General features: G+C 41.7%; 1 protein-coding gene across 1 annotated transcript in view; it reads left to right on the plus strand.

The window, feature by feature from the left end:
* ZNF516 (zinc finger protein 516) overlaps nucleotides 1-2,621 on the plus strand; it is a 102,771-nt gene extending 100,150 nt beyond the window's left edge. The window contains exon 6 of the mRNA XM_075022866.1: nucleotides 2,313-2,621. Within this exon, the coding sequence (XP_074878967.1) occupies nucleotides 2,313-2,372 (60 nt within the window). The 3' untranslated portion in view covers nucleotides 2,373-2,621. The remainder of the gene's footprint in view (nucleotides 1-2,312) is intronic.
* The last annotated feature ends 19,813 nt before the right edge of the window (nucleotides 2,622-22,434 follow it).

Here is a 22,434-nt window from a genome sequence, read left to right on the forward strand (position 1 = left end):
TTTTTGCATTTGAAATTTTAGCACTGTTTGTTAGAAGTCCTATTTATGACATTTGTTCATATGAAATGTCTTGCCCCAGTTCCTTGCAGAGTTTCTTCTAAAGATCATGATTAATAGTTCAGTCCTCATTATTGCAAATGTTATTTTTAAATAGTTATTCTGAGAACAAGAATTCCATTAATCAAAATAATAGATAATGAACAAATAAATGGCAACCTAATTTGTCTCGTTCATACATATGGAGATTATAATGCAAACAATCAAGGAATCATGGAAGCTGCTGTACCGGCATCTGAGTAATATGCATGTACTGTATGTCTGTTAGTTTATAAGCATAATAGACAGGATCAGCAGCTGTAGTTCTTGTCCCAACACTTTCCCCTTGCCAGCAAACTGGAGCAATATCTGTGCTCCAAACCGATCATTGCAATTTATTTCAATGTCATGCGATAATTTGTCTCCCATATATTAACGTGCACACAAACTGATTTTTTCCTGTTAACTGGTGAAAAGCCCTAGAAGTCAGTATGAAAGCAGCCTTTGGCATGGAAGCTATAGGCTTCACTTAAAAAAAGATCTGCTGTTTTTCCCCTTTGAAACGCTGAGAGTGAAGAAAGCCTACTTTTTAAGATGGTAAAAGTTTCACTTCAGGAAGAATTCAGTCCAGCGATGTATCAGCTGGTTCAAAATCTGACTGTCCCCTCGGGCCGGTGCGAGTACGAGGGGGCGAGCCACTGGCTGGGTTTTGGCACGCGTGAAGCTCGGGTGCTGTTTCCCAGTGAAGCTGGGAGTGCAGCTGTGCATCAGAGGGGTCCAGCCACCCACCCACCCACCACCCCCAGCCCCTCTGGGCCTCCCTGCCAGGTGGGAGGAGGATGGATTAGCCTTTTCACGGGTCCCCGGTGCTGCGTGGTCCATGGGGTGCCCAGACCCGCAGGGAATGCCTCCGCCACCCAGCACCCCACAGGCTATCCATCCCCAAAAAACACCCCTAATTACACCCCTTTTTTCAGTTTTTACCCAGGGAAACTGGGGCAAGGCGCTTGCCGTCCCCTCCCCTCTCCCCCTCCCTCGCCCCCTGGCTCGGCGAAACCCTGCTGCACTCCCCCGCGTACGTAGAGCGGGTTTGATACGAGACGTTTTAATGATGAATGCCTCCTCCTGGAACTGTGGCTCTGTCTCTCGGGCATGATGCAGCCGTGCAAAAATGTAAAGCATCTTTCTTGGTTTACTGCAAGAAATTCAGCATCCAACTAAGGAAGTTTTATCACATCTCTCATTCAGTTACTGTTTCCTACATTTCAAATATACTGCTGTATGTACAGCAGCTTTTTTTTTCTTTAATTTTGTTGCAAATCTTTCCGACTTAAACCAAACTTTGACTGGTAAATGTCATGAATCTCGGGCCAGGTTTAATTAGGAATTTTCTAAATCTATTAACAAAAGAGATGCACTTAATACATTATGTCAACCAGAGCTGGGCTTTCTTTAGCTATTTCGAGGGCTGCCATAGGCACAGCTTGAAACTTGCTTGGATTTTACATGGGTGCCGTATTTTATGTTGCATTAATTTAAAATGGTCTGTTTCACTTCATCAAGACTTTAGCTTAAGGATAATGCATTTATGTAAGATTAATCTTGCCATGTTGTTTTAGGATCAGGATTGTAAACTGCATTGTTCCGACAGTGATGTTCTAAATGTCATTTTAAAGCTTTTCTTGGGAGCTGCAGGCTCCCACTTATTCATGATGTTATCTTTAATTTCACTTGATTTTAGAATATCCCTGCTATTTTTTTCAGCATGGTAATTATTCATGAAAATTGGCTAAAAAAAAGAAAAGGAAGATGACAAGGTGGGGGGGGTGGGGAAGCCGCCTTAGCATTTGACAGACCGGCAGAAGAATTCAGTTTTTTCTTCTTCTAGCTGCCTTGGTGACCTCCAACTTCAGCCTTTTTCAAATGCTGATCTAGTTCTGAATCCCTTTTGGCTAGCACAGAATTCTGCTTTTTCGAGGCCTCTTCTTCCCCTCCTTGTTCTCAACCTTTTCTGAAGTGCTCCATCAGATGCTATTACTTGCTCTTCCAGTCCGTCAGGGACTTCATACGGGCCTGACGCACTTGCTCTTGCTGGAGATGCTTTTAAAAAAAAAATAAATAAATAACCAACCCCAAAACTTCCGACGCGGTGGGCCGAAACGAACGTCCGCGACGCTCGCGAGAGGGTAACGAACGCCAGCAGGGCTGGCCGGAGGGTTGCGCGTGGGAGCGGAGGCGAGAATGAGCATTTTTCCCCTGTGTCCTCCTTCTTGCAGGGGAGAGACCACGGCGGCGCGGAGGTCGCCCACACGCTGCCTCTCCGGAAGGGAACCTAGAGCCCCGGCGGAGGAACCCCCCGTGCCAGCGGCCCCCACCCCGACGGGCAGCGCCGGCGGCCCCCCGCGCGGCCGCCCCGTGCCCCGGCGGCTGCGGATCAGCCTCCCCGCCAGCCATCGCCTCGCCCGGAGCCGCTGCGCCAGAGTGAGACCGGCGCTCTGCGAGGAGGGGGGTGCCTCTGCGCTGTTAATCATTTTTAAATAAATGAAGATGCTACACGAGATATATATAAATTGACGTACTAATCAGTCCCATGGTTCCTTATTTCCTTTATAATAAACAGTGGAGTTGGCAAGCACTGTGGCAGCACAAGGCATCTGTATTAATCAAGAGAAGTTTGAGACACTGGAAAAATTAAACTTTATGTGATTTGGACAGCATGAAGAAGTTAAGCACTGTAACAAAAACCTCCCTGATGCTCACAATGACTATTTGATACATTTGAAAAACAGCAGTGGATTCCAGGGCTGGAGAAGTATTAATTAATGAAACTGCCACTGCCTGTCATGCTGAAAAGCAAATTAAAAAAAAAACAACAAGAAAAAACAAAAAACAGAGAGAGGAAGAATGGGGGGTGCGGGGAAAAGGTGGCATTCGGTGCTGAGAAAGCAATGCTTGATGAAGGATTAAAGGGACTAAAGAGAAAGACCGTCATTCTGCAATGGTTTGTTTCATTACAGTTTGGGGACCACTTGCATTTCTAGTGCTCTTGCTCTTGACTGCGCACCATTAATAGTATGTGAATATGGAAATTGAAACACTTCCAGAGAAAAGCTTCTATTCTGCTTTGGGAAAGAAAAGCTAGTTGAACACTAAGGAAAAAAAAAAAAAAAAAAACAGGCTTCTGTGTTTTACTCTCAGGACCTTTTTTTGTAACAGGGCTACTTTCTTCGACCTGATCACAAAGGAAGTCTTCACGTTTTTAAAAAAAAAAAAATAAATAAAACACTCAGCTGTCTAACGCCGCTGATCTGTATGTTTAGAAGAGAAAAGGTGTCACTGAACAAGTTCAGGCAGCCCTGGGCCCGCCCGTAAGGTACTTTCTGCTCCTGCGTTTGGTTCAGCAGGCCAGCTACTGCTCCTCCTTGGGCCCAGTGACGTTTTGGAAAGACGAGGAACTTCTTTTGTGGTGGCAGGTTAAAATGTTCATATAAATGTGTCATGTCTTGTACTTGGTGATCACTGGTGGTGTTAGGAAAAAAAAAAAAAGCAAAAAAAAAAAGCTTTATATACCTCTTCTACAGTAACTCTTTAACTGCAAGTTTTCAAGGTGGGGTTGTGGCACATAACAGGTTGTTAAACCATGCAGTGTAAGCAATTAAAAATGTATTCCACAGATATAAATATTTTCTTTTCTTATTGCTGTGACACTATGTGTGATGGTAATATTTCTGAGAGTTTCAGATTTTGCACATATAATTTTATGCATTATCAAAAGTTACTGCTGCCTTGAAAGAAAATGTTCTGTGAAAATTTTTGCAAAAGCTTTACTAGTTTTTTTTTAAATTGTAACATTTTGTAAAGGCAGGAAATGGATTAAAAAAAAAAAACCCTAGCATGCTAAATATATTTTTCAAAAAAGCAATAATTTTACATGTACAGAAATGATGCTAACCTTTAATACAGGTGAGAGCAACAGTTTACTTAATACAATAACGGAATAGTGCTGGTTTTCTAGAAATGGGCTTCTGACACAAAGATTTGTTTAAAAAAAAACAAAAAGCAGAAAAAAACCTTAAAGCGTGATCTTTCTGTTCTAACAGTTTTGGTGGGCGGGGGGTTTCTTTTTTTTAAAAAATCAAGTCAGTAATTGGTTCTGGATACTACTTGTTACTTGTTTTAAATTACTTGACAGTTTTTGTTACTTCGCAACACTTGCAACAATGCAAATTAACTTTCTTATGTATTTTTTTTAAACTAGTTTTTCCTTATGCTATTACATCGGATGTATACCAGAATTCTCTGTAAGTCTCGGTGTAGTTAGGAATGTCTGTGCAAATACTTATAAGTGACTGTAATTAACTGTTCTGTGAAGTTATTTTGAGGGAGGTTGCATAGACACATTCCATTGTACACCAAAAAAAAAAAAAAAAAAGAAAAAAAGGAGGAAAAAAAAAAGAAAAAATGAAATATTTTGCTGTGTTGCTTAATGATTATCATTTTGGGTTTGCACTAGCTTTCTCGGTTTGTTTTGGGTTTTTTTTGTTTGTTTGTTTGTTTGTTTCACTTTTGTTTCGTTGCTTTTCTGAGTCATATTTTCCATGAGTGAAAGTAATGGTGACAGTTCAGGAATGCACAAAAGCTAGTTGCTTAGCCTATTTGTTTGTGGTTTAGTTATTAAAAACTCTTCTGTACCCAAAATGGCATGAAAGTGTAGTGTACATGTGTAATTTCTCTTTTTTTTTCAATTGTATTTTTTTGGCAAGCTGATCTAGAAAATCTCAGTTAATATTTAGAGCCAAAAGCTTCTTTCTGGAGCTTTTCTTCCAGAATCTGACAGAGAAGCTAGTGCTGTCACTGCCATTACCAGGGTACTAATCAGCAAAGTTTACAATCATAATTTAGCTCCATGAAGAACAACAGTAGGGGAAATCAGTTTAAATAATTATATGCTGTGTATAGCACAGAGATGAGATTTTCACTTAATTAAACAAGAAATAAGAGTGGGTGGGGGAAAGCCAACCTTAAAGACCATCTGTTTTCAGAAGCGAATCCCACGATTTCTATTTTCTTCTTTATGGTTGTATTGTATTGATTTGTTATTTTAGTTAGGCCATAGTATTTAAAATGAGTTGTGTTCCTTATTTATTTAGTCAATGGGCTTTGATCAGCTCTTTTAAGCAACGTGATAACTTTTTGGCATGACACGCTCCTGTAAAGCCCTTTTGTGACTGTTACAGGGACTTTCTACTACCTCTACCAATCTACTGTTTCTTCTTAACAGGTTTTTATGGTGTTGCAAGTCTAATGTAACTTAGACAATAAAGGGTTTGATTATCTACGCTGCAGATTCTCAGTGTATCTGCCATCTCTCTCTCTCTCTCTCTCTCTTTCTTTCTCTCTCCCTTTCTCTGGTTTTTGTGCGGTTTATTATAGCTAAAGTGTAGAAGATCTTTTTTTATTATGGCTAAAGTGAAAGAAAGACCTTCCTTGCCAGAGTACTTTTGTATCCTGAATGTTGTGCACTGACCAAAAGTCGGAACTTGGAGAAACTTTTTCCACGGAGCTAATCAGCTACTACATTGCCATCATGCTGTTTGCATTCTTGAAATTCCTTCTGTCAGAAATGCTATGAATAAATCGGTACATACTGCAAAACAGAAAGAAAATTAGAAAGCCAAAACAGCTTTTAGTTTTGTATTTCAAAGCCACTTAAAGTGCTTAGTGAAAAGCCGTCGCGTAAATCGCCGCCCCCATCCTATGGAAGACTCTGCTTATATGAAAACAACTAGTTAAGAAAATTATCCTTTGGAAAATATCATCTTCTTGTTGGTGCAAAAAAATGTTCCACTATTAACTGACTGTCAGATAAGAATCTGTCACCGGAGAGATTTCCAGGTGTTGACATCATGCACATTTCATGGTAGTCCCTGTAAACGTGTTGCCACCTTCTACTACTTTGGGGTGCTGTGTGTGGTGGAGCGCGTGCGTGTACATTTGTCGTGCTCAGCGCTTTGGAGCATGCGTGATGTTTTGAGCTGTTTTACAAAATTGTGTCATTCTAGTCGGAGTGCATCCCACTGTTTGCTCGTTTTCACGGTCAAAGGGTTCATGACCAGGCCTGTGTTTGGTTTTGTTCTCCTTGCTTGCTGTATTCCCATGCTGGCCTACTTAAAGCATATTTCAGCAGCTCCAAGAGGAGTGCTAGAATTCACTGATGCATTTGGGGATTTCTCCTTGAAAAACCAATCTGTCGCAAGAAGACCTGGAACAAGGCAAGAGGTAACTTCTTTATTAGGTTCTTGCTACATAAAATATGTTGGGTTAAAAGTAGGAAAGGTTGCATTTTATGTCAAGTCAAATTTCCCGCTCCTCCTGCAAACGAGTATTTTTAAGCCAGCGGTTCTGTGCAAAGCACTGAATTGCAGAGAGTCCTCTTCCCTCGTGCTCTGTCCTTTCTCTTTTGCTGTGTTTGACAGCCCCATACTTCAGGGCAATCCAGAGTTCAGAGGCAAAGCTCACGTGGACTCACTGGGAGCTTGTAGGTAAGAAGTGCCTGCTTGATCCCAGTATTTAGAGGGTAACTCAAATGAAATGGAGTACGCTAATATATATAAAAGAAGTTCCTTCCACTTTAGTTTTCCATTATAAATTATGAAATTATTGTTTCTGGAGCAGCTAGGGATGTAAAACAGTTGAAGATCAATGAAAGCATAGACACACTCCCCTATTAACTGCTTTCTGTGGGGCTGCATGTATGCCAGCATTCCTGAGAGGGACTATAACCATGTGTTGACATCCTTAGCTTGTCTCAAGATAGACAGTAGCTGTTACAAATGTATTATGCCTATAGTTTTTTCCTTCAGGTTCATAAGTGCTGCTTTTGGGAGAGAGAGGAAAAAAACAAACAAACAAACAAAAATACCCTAAACCCCAGAAAAAATTGCCTTTCGTTTGACACTGGTGGACAAAGGGCAAACTGTAGATGGACAAAAATAAATCCATATGTGTGGGTAAAACCAAGTATTTCCAAACTGATCACCTGTTATTAGTCAAAATGAGGGACACTTTTGCTATTGAGAGAGAAAAGGATGTTGTGTTGGGAGTAGGAAGTGGGCACAGAATGGGATCTTTTGTTGTGGCTTGGGTAAAGAGATCAAGAGCGTTAACGTGACCCAGCTCTATGGGTTTGAATACTGAGGTGGATGTTGCCCATAGGGCCATAAGAAAAAGAGATGGAGAAAGCATGCGAGAGATCAGTAAGGGGCTAAGTTTTGACCTTGTGAAATTCAAGTAAGTAGATGGAAGGCAGTATCTGAGAAAGGCTAAAGCTGAGGACAGGACCAAGGAGAAGCCAGGAGTGGAGCAGGAGGTTTAGAGGAGAATCGCCAAAGAGCGGAAGAGTTGCCAAAAAAGGCAAAGTCAACTGTGAGAGAGAGCAAAAGAATGTGGAGATGGAGCAGAAACTCTGAAACCTAACCAGAAGAGGTCTGTGCCCATTGCAAAGGATTTCCATTCGGATGAAAGGGAGGAGGGATGTGCAGGCAGCTTCTGGGGAGATGGATTGGAAACTTCAGAAAATAAGCACATAATTTAAACTGTGAATCATCTTACTCTGCAAAAATGTTCTTTTGTGGTATGAGCCTGAATGATGTTCTGACAGAAAATAAGGGAATGCCTTTTTGGATCTTTACTCTCTTGACTGATGGGTGAACCAGAGTTAGGACTATAATTATGAGAAGTTGAGGCTGGACTGAAGGGACTCTCCAATACCCAAGGGGTTTTCAAAAGCATATTGCTCTTTTCAAGAAACAAGCAGACTCTGATTAGCCCCAAGCAGGAGGGGAAAAAAAAAACAAGGCAGGCAAGAAGGCATAGTGTTTTAAGCAGATACTGAACTGGAGCAATGCTTTGAGGATGCTAGAGGGTACATTCAGATAGCATTCTCTAATACAGAATATTTTAAGATGCCTCATAGTATGTTGGATAAAAGAGCTGGGGATGCTCAAAGCCGTTAAGAAAAAATGTCCGATACTAAAATGGCTTCAGACACTTGGCTATCTCCTTTATGAAATCCTTCGTATGTCAAATTTAAGTTGTGGTTCATGTAAGATTGTTACAGATGGTTTGATTTGTTTGTTCCTGTGTCATCAGCGTTATCTACAAAGGTGAGTTACTTGTCAAGAGTTAGAAAATGTGAGGTACCCATGTTCCCTTTCTGTAAGTGAAAATCTCTGCATGTCATATTTCATCATCATCAACCCAAGTACCACAGGAATGTTAGAAGATCTTTCTAAGCAGAGAAAAATGATTTATTTACCTTCTAAATATTTGTTGTTCTGGTATGGCATAGAAGGGACATTGGCCCTCCAGTTCATCTTACTCCCAGAATTCAACTTACTTTTCTGGGACAAGGCAGTGTTGTGCCTTGCCTGGGACAATTAACAGTCCACTAGTGGTTTCTGAGGCCTACGGCTTGCTGCAGAGCACTGGAGCGATGCTCCGATAAACACATTTCCCGCTAGGGATCTCCCTTGGCGAAGGTAGGTCACGAATGGAACCATTTCTTGCTTTTTTCACAAGCTTTCACAAGAGTCATGCTGATGCTGCAGAGACACTGGGTCTGTTCTTCCAGATGGGAGCCAGCGGTGGGAGGTCAATGCCATCAGCTCACCCACGGAGGACCATGTGCTTAAATGGTAACTGGTTTGCTGGCTACTGCCTTCCCAAAAGTTTTCATCTTCATGTGTTCCTCTCCTTCTCCCTCAGAGAGCACAGATGCAGGTGGTTGCTTGCACCGTGGAGGAGGTGACATCTCCAGAGCAGTGGTGGGAACAGGCAACTGGGAAGAGTTTCTGTCAGCAAGAAGTCCACGTCAGGGGCTTGCTGAGAGTCCCATCCCCTCTGCTGGGGTTTCCTCCCCACGTCTCCTGTCAAATAGCAAATCGGTTGTTGTGTGGCCGTGCTCCCAATAATGTGCAAAAGCCTGCTGTGGATATGAGAATGATTGGTTTTTCCCCAGTCTTTTTTCTTTTCAAACACTGACAGAGTAGAGAGCATCCCTGGACTGCATTGTTAGAGAGACAGTCTGGAGGAAGCCTAGTGCAGATGCGATATTAAGCACACTTTATATCTGTAGGAATGGTAGGTCTACTGTCAGGCTCTAGGGGCTCTTTGCAGTGGCGGATTTGTGGAAATTTGCTACCTAGAAGGTGGAATTAGGTGGAAACTTGCTCAGGTGCTCAGTCTCTGGTTGCTCACCATCCCTGCTCGCTCATGTCCCGTCAGCCACATCCACTAGGACAGAGCCATGAAGGGAATCGGGACCGGTCTGAGCCCTGACATTGAGGAGGGTGTCTCTGCTTTGGCACAGCTGTATTTGGGGCTTTTTTGTTTTGCAGTAACCATGCAATGTGAGCCGCCCAGGAGCCAGCAGCCCGGAGCTGCTTTAGCTGGGGAGATGTTCGTGGCCTGTGCGTGATGAGTGACTGAGACTCTGGGCAGTGACTTCTGGAAAGGCTCACTGCCACTCTGTTCACCCTCCACAACTAAGGGCTCCCTAGCGTTTGGCCACAGGTCATTTATGGGCAGAAGTGACCTGCAAGAAGTGTGTGGGAGCTTCCTGAGCTAGGTTGAGTGCGGCGCTAGGGTTAAATCCAAGCAGACGCAAGCAAAATTCCAGTGAATTCACCATTTTTTATTGCTGAAGGTAATCTGATGGGCGATTTTATAGATCTGGTTCTTTGCTCAGTGTTGTACGTGATGTTTGACAAAGCAATTTGCCAGTTACGGTGTTGAGGGTAGGGGGAAGGACAGGTAGTGAGCAAGTGTCAAAAATGACATAGGCTTTTCACTTGCTGCTGGAGAGGCTGATGATTTACTTCACAGCACACTGTTTATGGGCTACTCCATTTCCTACGCTGTCCCTGGAAGTTTTAGCGCTTTCAGGGTTAGAAACATCTAAGGTAAATTCCCTGCAAACTTACTTAAGTTATTTTCATTTTGTCATCTCCGACAGCACACAATACGAGAAATCACATGGCTTTTAAGGTGAGGAAAGTAGAAGGGGAATAGTCCAAGTGGCAGCAGTGTTGCTGTCCTGAACTGTTACTTTTTCAGAGCATGACATTAGATTATTTGGTAACCGAGTTCATTCTTCTTTGTATTGGTCCTGTTAAATAAACAGTGACTTTAAAATGAGGCACAGCTGGAGCCACCATTAAACCCACCTGAATTTTGCTTCTCAAGTTGTATTTTCTGAGTGTTTTGCAGAAAAGGAGTCTTTGAGAGTTTTTAGAAAAAGAAAAACAAGCTCCTAAGTTTAGAGGAACTATTTTGACGGTAGCCAGAATTACAGTGCTTCAGGAACTTGAACTTGCAAGAAACAGGTGAGCACTGAGGTGGCATGGGAAGAAGCACTAAGGCTGTAAACCTAGCTACATGTTGACTTGGCCACGTTATTACAGGGGCTGGTTTAGTAAATGTGACTCCAGGGAGGACAGGTGCCTTCTAGGGCCTCCTCTGATCATTTATCATGCTAGTTCTGGCAGAATAATTTTCTCTGTAAGATTGCGGTTTCCTTTATTATTATATATCTTAGGTAGGTGTCTGTGCTGGTCACAGTATGGTAAGAGACATTTCCCGTTGTGAAAGCTGCATGTGGGTTGCCATGCAGAAGTGACTTTCAGCTGGGCTTGAGGGCAAATTCACCCTCTGCCCACCTCACTTACCTGCTTGAATGCCTTTAAGCTGCCTGTGAGGCAAACTAGTTGCTGCTTTGAGAAGAGAGGTGCAATGCACAGGGGACAGAGGCAGTGCTCTAAAGGCATTACCTGCCATGGGGATGGGCCCTGGCACTCTTGGTTGCAGGCAATCTGCCCAGAACTTCTGCTCTTACTGCAACCAAGATAATGAAACAAATAATGCTGGCTGGGTGGTGGACATTGCTTGCCACAAGGGCAGGTGGGGTGTGTAGGCGGTCTGGCTTTGGACTGAGCCCAGGCTGCCTACCAGGGCAAGTTAGATGGGAAAGAGCAGGATTTCACAGCTCAGGTAAATGCACAGGCATGTAGGAAGGCTGTGGAAGAGCCTCACCCTGCACAGCTCCTGGTATGGTATGGTATGGTATGGTATGGTATGGTATGGTATGGTATGGTATGGTATGGTGAGCCACGGGCAGCAGGGAGCGCGTAAAGAATGTGATGACAATCTCTCCGCTGGGCCGCTACAAAGGAAGAGTAGTTGCTCGCTGCCCTACAGCCATCTGGAAAGAAAGATGTTGTGTCCTTTTGATGCTTCCAAAAGATGCTCTAGTGGGAGGATGTTGAGCTGGGCGTCTGGGGAGGCACAAGAACTTGACAGTCTTCACCTGCCCAGGTAATGATGTGGAAAGTTTGATACTTTGCTGTTTCTATAGAACCTTTAATTGTTGTTTTTAATTTTTCCGTCTATCCGTGAGTCCATGTCACTTTTGTACCGTTGGAAGGTGCAAGCTGTTTCTGAGAAGAGACTGAAAGCCTTTGGAGTTCTCTCCATTATTTCCAACATGGAAAAAGGGCAAACCAGCTTCTCCTCCCCACCTGCGTGTATTTGAAGCAACTGCATTAACATCAGTGGGATTTTTGCATAGTTGCATGGCTGACTGTGAGTTCAAATTTGACCTCCAGTCAATGATGCATAAGAACTTGATATATGCCTATTTGCATAGTTATTTTGTGAAGGGAAGGGGTTAGAACAGGGATTGCAGGATGATCGCAAAATGGTCCTGCTCTCTACACACATCTGGGGGAACTGTGACACCAGTCCTAAAGCCAAGCTCTACTTAAATCAAGAGATTAGTGTGCAGCTGATGTTATACATTAGCACATAATGTTTTAACTGAAGTTTCTTCTTTTGGCAAGAAATCAATTTTTTTTTTTTTTTAATAAAAACCAACAAAAAACTTGCAATAAAGTAGTCTCAGAAGATGGAGGTAAACAGGTGTAGTTGTCCCAGTGAATCAATTGCAAAGAAGCAATGAAAATGATACTTAATATACTTTAAAAGATTAGGCTTTAGTATGGAAATGATACCAGTTGAAGTGAAAGCAATACTATCTACGTGGGAAAGTGGCATTGAAATACTCTTTCTTTCTGCCGCCTTTTGTCAATAAGAGAGGCTTGAATTATGCATTAGTGAGCTATAGAGTTATGGAAGATAATACAGCAAGGTTATGAACCCAGAACAAAAGAAGGGGAAACTAGGTTCAAGTCAGTAATATATCACTTGGAACATATATAAATGGTTATAATGCTTTGCACATTCTAAAGACAGTAGTCACGTATTTAAATGAGAATAGAGCCATTGCTTCAAGATTTTCTTCAAATATTAATTTGGGCATTGTAATTAGTTCTTCTTGGGAAGCCTTGCAGTGTTCAGTATGTTTAGAGTTTTGTGGCATATTCTAGAAAATGGCTCTTAAGTAGATGTACTTGAGATGTAGGATTTTACATAGATATCAATTTGTATTCACATAAATGAAATTTTGAATCGCTGGCTGAGAATAGTCATCTGTTGAAATGGGAGCGATCTTTGGACAGAGATGGCCAAAGCAATGGTAGTTCTAAATACCAAATATTTGGAGGAGAAACCGTAAGCAAAGAATTATTCACAGCATTTTTTTTCCACATCATTAATTTTTTTATAATGTGCTTTGCTCCCTAAATTGACAAAGAGAAAGGGAAGCAAAATCCATCGGCTAATCGATTTGCTATCTGCTGGTAGTTCCGAAACAGCTCATTTCTGCAAAGCCCTTCCCCTGAGTGACGCCCAGCCGCTGTCACCCGCCGGGTGCTGGTGCTTCTCCCGACCTTGGCGTCCACCCCAGCCCACGCAGGGTACTCGTCTGCAGCAGCGGGGGAAACAGAGAAGCTCACACTTAAACCTGACCTCAGCAGCCCCGGGTTTATTCGTTATGTTGCTCTGTCTATACATGAGGCACACCCGTTCCCGGGTCAGTTTTGTTTGGAGATAGAGCGCTTTCCTCCCAGTTCCCAAAGACGGAGCAGCATGGGGTGGGGAATATATGGGAGGACAGAGAGCTGCTATTGAAACATCGCATGTCGTGGTGCTTCTGTGCGCCCGGGATGACCCTGAGAGCTTCTGCGACGTTGGCTTTGAGGCCCTCGGGTCGCCCCACCACGAGTGGCACTTGGGCTTGGGCAGACGTTGGAGCTGGGTGCGCTCAACTCCTTCTTCTTAACCCACATGGAGCAGATTCACTTCGTAGTCGACGTGGAGCAGGGAGGCTGCCGTAAGCCTGTTGAGATATGGCCTTTCCCTTTCTTGCTCAGCTTTGGAGGCAGTTTGGAGCCCGGCTCCTTCGGTCCTCCGTGCTGGGCTACAGCCGCTGCCAGTCCTCGCCGCGCCGCTGCCCACAGGTGCAGGCACAACCACCTCCTGCTCCCAAAAGTGCTCTGCTGTGGAGGTCGTCTGCCCTCCGCCTGCCGCGTAGGGAAAAATGATGGTCTGGGTTTTGTTGGTCTTGCTAAAAATGTAGCTAAAATTTTAATGGTTTTTTTTTTTTTCTTAATAGGATTTTGGGTGGAGATCAGGTAGAGAAAAGTTAACCACAACAGATTTTGGTGGTGGTTGTTTTTTTGTTGTTGGTGGTGGTTTTTTTAAAAGAATTATGGACTTTGAAAACAAGGTCTCCCGGTGGCTGAAGCTGTTTACTACATCAGTGAGAGATATCTGATGTGCACTCACAGTTCCCCGAGCTGTATCATTAAACAAGTATAAGTTAACCAACCTTCAGTCCACTGTTATTTGCTTTTAATCACAGCTGAGGAGCTGCTTAAGAAAACGCTTGGGAAAAGCAAACCATTTCTTGAAGAGGGGACTAGGGAGTCCAAGGTAAGCATTTACCAGTTGCCAAGAATCTTTAGATCCATTTAGTGTCTCATTATTTGGTGAATAAACCACCTGGCATTGCTTAGAAAAACATCAGTATAATTCCTTTCCAAGACAGACCTAATTGTATAGCAGTGTGTGGCCATTATTTTCTTCCACACCCAATCTGAGACTGGGAGCACATGCCATATATTTTCATTCTCTTTTCATTTCAAAACCAATGTCCTTAAAAAATGAATAATTGTGGGGAAATGGTACTATGTTTGGCTACTCATGCTAACTGCCTTGCTTAAGGAAGGTGCCAGCTGAACCCTTACAAAAGAAGTAAAAATACACACGCCTGCCCCAGCATTATTGTGCTCTGTAATGGATGGTTATGATGAGGAAAACAGAGGACTTCAGTTTTGTCCTTTGTGAGGTTTCTTTCTGGGCTCATAGATGAGGGGTCCATCATCTCGAATTACTCATCAAGAAGCCCCTTGGTTTTTTCCACCTCGTTACAAGTTTATAGACTCCCGTGCACGTAATCATGAAGATTGCGGCTCTTGGTTATGAGAGAAGGGGTAATTCCTGACTTTTGAGTGTTCTCACTACCTGCAAATTTTGGAAACCGATTCTGAAGAGTGCTTGGTGGGAGCTGGTTGGGATGTTGCAGGGATATACGTCCAGTTCATTAATTTTATTTAATCCAGGGACTGCTGCATATTGCACTAGGCATGGAAGCTTTTTGAATTTGGGTTTCACTCCTGAGCATATGGTGTACTGCCAGTAATTAAGCCTGACAGTCATGGATGCACAGATCACTTCGAGTAAGTGATTTCCACTTGGAAGAACCAACGTCTCGGGGCCACCTAGGGAAAGAGTTAGATGCATCCTTACCCTTATCGTATAGCCAATACCAGTGAAGAGCATAGCAGGACTGAGTTCTCGGGTACTGGTGCCCTGCAGCTGTGAAGGTCACAACTTCATCCAGCTGTTTGCTTCTGCTTGTGCCTATCTCCTTGTTGCTGAGGTGTAGCTCCCACCAGTTGCTTTTTAGTGAGGTTTCTGGTTGCAGGCAGGCGCTGGGAGAATTGGGAAACTGTGACCTGTGGAGGGGCGATGGCTTTTTCCTGGCTATTGCTTGCTGCTGTGATACGCAACGTCCTCTGGAGTGCGGAATAATGGGTGTGGAACACAAAGCCTGAGAACACGCACCCTGTGCGACCTCAGGGTGCGCTGTCTTTGGTGCCAGTGTCCATCCATGAGAGGCTGGTGCTAATTTTCATGCTACGCAGCCTGAATCATGTTACAATTTTCATAAAGTTTTTCAAATTTTCAAACTCTTGGAAAATTCAACTATTTAACAGAAGTAATGTTTGGTCTATAAAACATAACACAGCTTAAAAAAACCAGAACAAAACAAACAAAAAAAGCCAAAAAACAAATGGGCAGTGAGGATACAGACAGTTTCTGTGTGGAAAGTAATTCGTAACTTGGGTAGTTTCAGACCAGTGTTGGGTCTCCTGTAGGCTGAGGAAAAAAGCTGCTGCTGCTGCTTTCCATAAAAGCAGGAGCCTGTCCTTGCTCTTCATTTCCAGTACTTATTATTTTTACCACATTCATATTTTTATATTTTGCTTTTGGAAGACACAGGGACAGAATGATACTCCCTTCCCCCGATCTCACTGTGATTATCTAGCATAAATCTCCCTTTATAATCTTATCACTGGGCAATTCGGTTATTTTAAATGTGAGCCTGCTTGCCCACTAATCAGTTCATCTTCAGGTTTTTAAAAGCGCTATTTCATAATTCTGCACATTCCAATTGCCTCTGAGTGTCCAGCCCAGCTCTGCCTTCACTTATCCCCTTCTCCTTCCTTTCTGACAAGGCAGGCTCTTTCTCTCGCTCACAGTCTTCGCATTCCTTCCAAGTTGATGCACATAGTCATTTGTAATCAAGGCTGTAAATTGTATTTAAAGCTGTACTCCACTATCCATGGATATTTGAATCATAAATGAGAGTATTGTCCTGCCTGTACTCTCACTTACTCTTTCAGCCGTAATAGATCCTTTCATTTGTGCTCAATTAGCTTTTCCACTCCTGCATTCAGACCCTGAAAGTTTCCACTCTTTTCTTCAGGTCTTGAATGCTGATGGTGTGGCCACGTTTGCCTCTACCCCGTAATTTGTTTAGCTCTTTTGTGCCACAGATTTCACTGAATATGGTCTGTTTGTTTTGATAAGTCCAACCAGCATGACGATATTGTGCCATAATTTAAAAATGTTCCCTTTAATTATTGCTGGGGTGCTACGGCTCTGGGATGGACCTCTTGGGTGTTTGGGCTTTTATGTCACCGGGTTGAACGTAACCAGAATTTTTCTAGAAGACTGGTTTGGGGTCATTGTGGGTTTTTTTGGGGTTTGTTTTTTTTTGTTTGGTTTTTTTTGTTTGTTTTTTGTTTTTTGTTTTTTTAATTCTGATAGAGCAGTGAGCCAAGTCACAGCAATCATGTGTCAGGAAGAGTAATTTTTAGAACAGCACCCCACGGCGTGCAAGTACACAGAGTCCTCTTCCTTTTGCTGCAGCGTCCTTACGCCGAGATGGGTAATCCAGCCCGGTGCCATCCCCGGCCCCTTCCAGTGCCCGCTCTGCCCTCCCAGTCCAGGCCAGTAAAACCTCAGCAGTGGTGCCGGCTGCTCCCCGTTAGGCATTACGTCTCCCCTGGGACTTCAGCCCAATGCAAAATTTATGGCTCCTAATATTTGTAACCATTTGTCCTGCTGCCAGCGCAGCTTTTTATGTTTGCTGCCATCTCCGAAGGTGGAATTAGAGAGAATCTTCTTGCGAGCAAGTGTTACCTTTTCCCTTCACATTTCCACCCCTGTTTTTTGTTTCTTTTTTTTTGTGTGTCTTTGTTTTCTGAGAAGAAAAAAAAGCAAAACTCAGAGAAAATTAGCCAGCTTCACTTCCTTGGTTTGTACTAGAAAATGTGCACATACTTTTTCAGTATGTGATCAGACAGGTTTTATTTCTCTTATCATTACATAAATGTGGGCTGGGTTTTTTGTTTTGGTTTTTTTTTTTGTTTTAATTGATGTTCATTTCTGTTTTGAAAGTGTTTTTAGGGGAATTCTCTTTCACTTTGAACAAAGCTGGCATGTTTAAATAAATGTTTTTCTTCTGTACGGAGCCCTGGGATAATGTTGCAGGCAGGGTAATTGATGTTTATTTGAAACTAACATCTCAGAAATTATTTTGTGATCATCTTCCCCTTGCAAGACGATCGTGACCTTTCTTTCCAGGACTGTCCATGGATGGAGGGAGAATCTGTTTGGATTCTGTTTTGGATGAAGTTTGTCCTTAATATTTGTGACGGTTTCTAGTAGGTTTAAACTGAATACAACAGAGGAACTAATCTCTAGTTTATTTCTCTCACTATAGATAGGCATCCCTGAGTTTCCCTCAATTTTACTCTAAAGTTTTTCTATCCTGGGATACTCTAGAATTAAAAAATACAATTAAAAAAAAATCCATCTCTCAGACTAAAATGAAGAGTGTTTTACTCTGTGTCTAAGTGCACAGAAAACAGGGAGGGAGCAGGCAAAGACAGCGGAGGTGTTAGGATATTCATCTGCGATGTGAATCTGAAAGCAAGCCAGGAAAATACACCAGCTAGTAAGACCTTTGTTTGTTGACCTGCATTTGGTGGTGAGGATTTAGGGAAAGAACTCTGACCCTAAATCTCACCAGTAAGAGATGACAAATTTAAGCAATAAAGTATCATGCTTGGGGCTCTACATAGGGGCACCAGGGCTTGTTGGACAGAACTTTCTAGTTCAGTCAGCTCTATCATTAACCCCTTCATGAACATCAGATGTAGCTAGATTGTCTTTTCATATTTAGGGATGTCCAAAGTATAAGCCTTTTTTTTTTTCTTTCTTTTTCTTTCTTTCTTTTCCCTCAGTTAGAATAGACTTGAAACCCCCCCCGACCTCATTTATCTGACACTTTTCATTTGACAGCTCTGAAATGTTTAATTTTTGTGAATCCACAATCTTTATAGATCCCCAAAGAGACCTATATAACTAACAAAAACATGACACAGCTATTCAAAGCCTTTATATATGTAAGTATAAAAATCTCAGTCGCCATTACTTTCGTAGACACCTTTCTCATTGTGGGACCCTACTCATGTATACAGAAAACTCAATTTGAAATCCTATCATTTCCTCCTGAAAGGAGGGTCAACGTGTGCCTCTGCTGATACGGATTTTTCCACATAAACTGACCTTGTGCAGCATTTCTACTTAGTGAATTAAAATCAGTAGAGAGAGCCAGCAGTGTACAAGTCTCAGTGGCCTCATTTTATTATACGCACTTTAAGGATAGACTGTTAAGGAGGAACATTGCTTGGATGATGGTGAATAGTGATTCAGGCAGACAAAGCACAATGGAATTGCTCGGTTCGTATCCTGATCTGCAGATTTCCATGGCTGCAAGTCCTGTGCTCTCCTCCCTCTTTGTACATCTGTACCCAGCACATACTATTATATCTCATCTCCAGAGTTACTGCCATTTGTGTATCCCATACTGCAGTCATGATGTCTGATATTGCTATCAATATATTATTCTTCTTCGGTTTTATTTTGGATTTGGATATTGTCTGAGTTGCAGACTCCTGACAGCAGGGAACGATCCCCTCTTCTCAGTCCAGAAGGTCACCATCCTTTACCACAACAGATGTGTACCAATGTTATAATCGTTGGTGACGTCCTACCACAGTCCAGCGAGGTAGCTCGCTCTGAACACAGATTTGGAGTTCTACGTGTTTTTTATTCCTTTGTATCCCAAGTTCTCCACAGTTTAAGCATGGGCTGAGAGGGAGGTAGATGGAGGTCATGGAAGGAGAACACTGGAAGGAAAATGCGATGCAAATCAACAAGCATCATTGTCAGCAACATGCCAGAAGCGCATTAGAGGGACGTGGATGTAAGGAAGTCTGAGCCTGGCTGGTGATATAGAAGAGAGGATCTCTTTTTTGGGAAGTGGTCAAACATGGGAGGAAAAACAAAGTGATCCATTCCTGGCTGCTCCTGTGCTGTTTGAAAGCACGCTTGTGCCCGTTCCCTTTGGCACACGTCCTTTGGGCATCTACCGAACTGGAATTGCCTGGAAGCAAAGCAGAAGTTGTTGGGATATAAAAATGCCTCTATTTCACATTTTCAAATTCAAACTGCCTGTGCATTGTAAATGCTAGCTGTCCATTACCCCCATGCACAGAGGTGCGGTGGCACATGCTGCACACTGCAGTTCTCACTGACCAAAGACCTCCAGGACATCTTGAATCAGGGATGAGACGTAAGGACAGATTGTCTTCTCTGAGAAGAAGTGAGACTCTCACCATTATTTTATCATAGTGTTTTGGTATTTAATATACAAGGATTTGACAAAGTACTACCGTATAATCTCTAACAATACCCATTTTGTCCCATAAAATTATTATATCCAGTCTTAAAATGTTAAATATGTCACTATTAGGGTAGAGTACCATAAAATTCAGTTTATAATATTAAAACTCAAAAATGACTCAATGTTATCCATCACATTACTTGGTAATATTCAACTTTCTTCATTTTTCTTTAATTTTGCATTTTAGTATAACAAATTGAGATTAAAGCCACAGCCTCCAGTTCAAGGTCTCTTGGTGGTGAATGGCAGTAAAGTTACAAGTAAAGTGATAAGAAAACAAATCACACTGAAATCTAATATTTAATAACATTTCAGACAGATTACAGAGATTTAAGACCCTGTGCTGTAATCAGCATTGGATCAGGGCAGATATGCTAGTAATTGCAGAGGGAAATGCTCTCATCTTGAAATAAATGCAGATCATCAGCGGAAGACTGGAAATATACTGAACAGCTAGTATAAAACTGAGATTTCTTTCTGGTAGGGTTTTTTTAAATTTCTATTGTGCTCCCAGAACCTCCCTGTGAACTCTGTGTTACATTGTTTGCTTTTAACTGAGGAAATTGTATATTCCCCATTCCCTTCCATTCCCCATCACCTCTCCAGTTGGTGCTGGTATTGCACATCTTTCATCTGGACTTTTGCATTTCTCGAATAAATGTAGGGAAAACTTCCTTAAAAATGAAAAAAGCCCCCCAAAAGGGCTTTAAATGCTCTGATGAGTTTCTACGTATTTTCTACTTTTTTTTAAAAATATCTTTATCCTGTATTTTATTTTTAGAATACCAGAATGTAACAAAATTGTATTTTTATTCAGCTCATAAAGGACTAAATCTCCTTTTGAAAATTTACTCAACTGACAATGAGCTGATGGTCAAGTTGCACAATAATGCAAAAAAAAAAAAGTTACACTTGAGTTAGCGAGGCTTTCTTTGCACGTAATGTACATATCAATTACTTAGTGATGCATTATATGGTATAATCTAATTCAGCATGTCAAACTTTTCAACCCAATTTATAAATTCAGCTGCATCAGCCTCTGCATCATTTACACCAAGTAATTTTTAGCTTCTCTAGAAATCAGCTCCTATGGAAAAAATGGCTAGATTTATTGTATGTGTTATACTCTGGGACCTAGTTTGCTCAGTGAGCAAAATGAATGCAGTGAGTTTCACACAGTAGAACTAGATATTGTGTATTGTATTTTGTATGCTGAGCCTTTTTCTTTCTTTTCTCTCTCTCTTTCTTTCTCTTTTTTTTTTTTCCCCCCTCCAATAGAGCTATCCAGTCTTGAATATGTCAGTGTGCCTTGAATGTGCAGTCACATTCTGAGGTATGTCTTTGAACTCTTCAATGGTGCTTTGCATTTCTTTGAGACCTTTTATGGGAAGGAAATAGAGAAATGTGGGCTAAAATGCTGTGCGGTTGTCTCATTATTTCTTTTCCATTAAAAAAAAAAAAAAAAAAAGAGTTAGTTTTTGTTAGACAGGGACTCCTCCGTTACATAGTATATTCAGCATCTACTGTGCATGGCTCCATACTGATACTTGCAGACAGCATGGGGTATGGCGTACCAATTTAGAAGGCCAAGACAATAGTTCTGTATCTGCTCCGAACAAAGAAATTATCATCCCCAGCTAGCAATTACTTTGACAAAAGGATAAATTGATTTTCAACATATATCTCATTCCTGGCCATTTTTTAAATTTTATTTTTTAAAATAGCAAAACCAAAAACCCTAGAGAAAGATGAAGACTAATGGCTAGTAATCAGAGGATAATAAAGTGTGACCAGAAAAATTAGAAGCTCCCCTGCAGCTCTAATTAAGCCAGAAGGAAACATATCTGCAGAAGGATGGCAGAATGGGACCTGCAAATCCGTGCTTCCCTTTAGGGCAGGATTCTGTCACCCTTCCTCAGGCAAAGTAACATTTTGGTACCTAACCAGTCAGGAGCAGCAGGCAGGATGGCATTTGGCGAGTTTCAGCTGGAAAAGCTTGTGTCGCAACACTTGATACACAGCACTTAGGCTACAGTCTGCTGCCTCCGTACTGCAAGGGTGTTAAGTGTGAGTGTCACCAGCCAGAAAGATATAAATTAAAGATATTTAAGGAGAAATTTCACAAAGGATTGTTCTGGCGCATAAAAAGGGAAACCAATAAAAGTTTGGTACAGAGGAGTACTCATAGAGATTGAACTAATATATTTTATGAGGTTTCTTTTAATTAAATTTACAGTTTAACAGATTTTATTTCTACTTGTGTTAGGCATGAAGAGGAAAGAGGACAGCCTGAGATAGTTTTTCTAGAATTGAGGCAAATTTTTTCCTCACAGTTGCAAATATATCCTTTGCTCAGTGACTGTGTTTATCTTCTAAGTGGTGGGGAGTATGGGTTTACTATCTCAGTTAATTCTCTGCTCTAACACCCATAAAGTGTAACGCTTGAAACAAGTTTAATTTTTAAAATCTATTTTGCACATGCCCTTTTGACAGAGGCATTCCACAAGCAGATAACTTTTTGTACTGTAAGTGGGGCACGGCATCTGACAGAGATTACTGTATAACCTGAAGTATAAGTATTGGGGTAAAATACAAGACTGTATACATGGGATTTCATCCAGAGCACTCGGCCAAAAGAAATACTGAACCACCGCTAAATCATCCTAATGAGTTAAGTATTGTGTGTGGTTTTGTTATTTTAAGCAAATGCACTCGTATTTGTTTCTGGAACTATAAGGGATCAGTCAAGCAAATGTTTCCGTGAAAGGAAAAAAATATATGTTCATAAAACTTACACCGCCTTACTTTCTTGGTGGCAAAGTATTTAAAATAATTGTTCAATGAAAGACTAAACATTTTCTTGGAAAACTCATTTAACTCAAGAATTAGCCATATAGGGTGTCCACTCCACTGTGTAAAATAATAAACTTCATTCCTTCTTTTTCTGTTTTACCTTTAATCCATAGCCACCTTTATAAAATCCATATGTTACACATAACTAGGCATTTTCATTTGAAAAAAACCCAACAATCCGAACCTACAAAGAATTAGACTTGCAG

This window comes from Buteo buteo, chromosome 3 (genome assembly GCF_964188355.1).
Source record: "Buteo buteo chromosome 3, bButBut1.hap1.1, whole genome shotgun sequence".
NCBI classification, from domain to species: domain Eukaryota; kingdom Metazoa; phylum Chordata; class Aves; order Accipitriformes; family Accipitridae; genus Buteo; species Buteo buteo.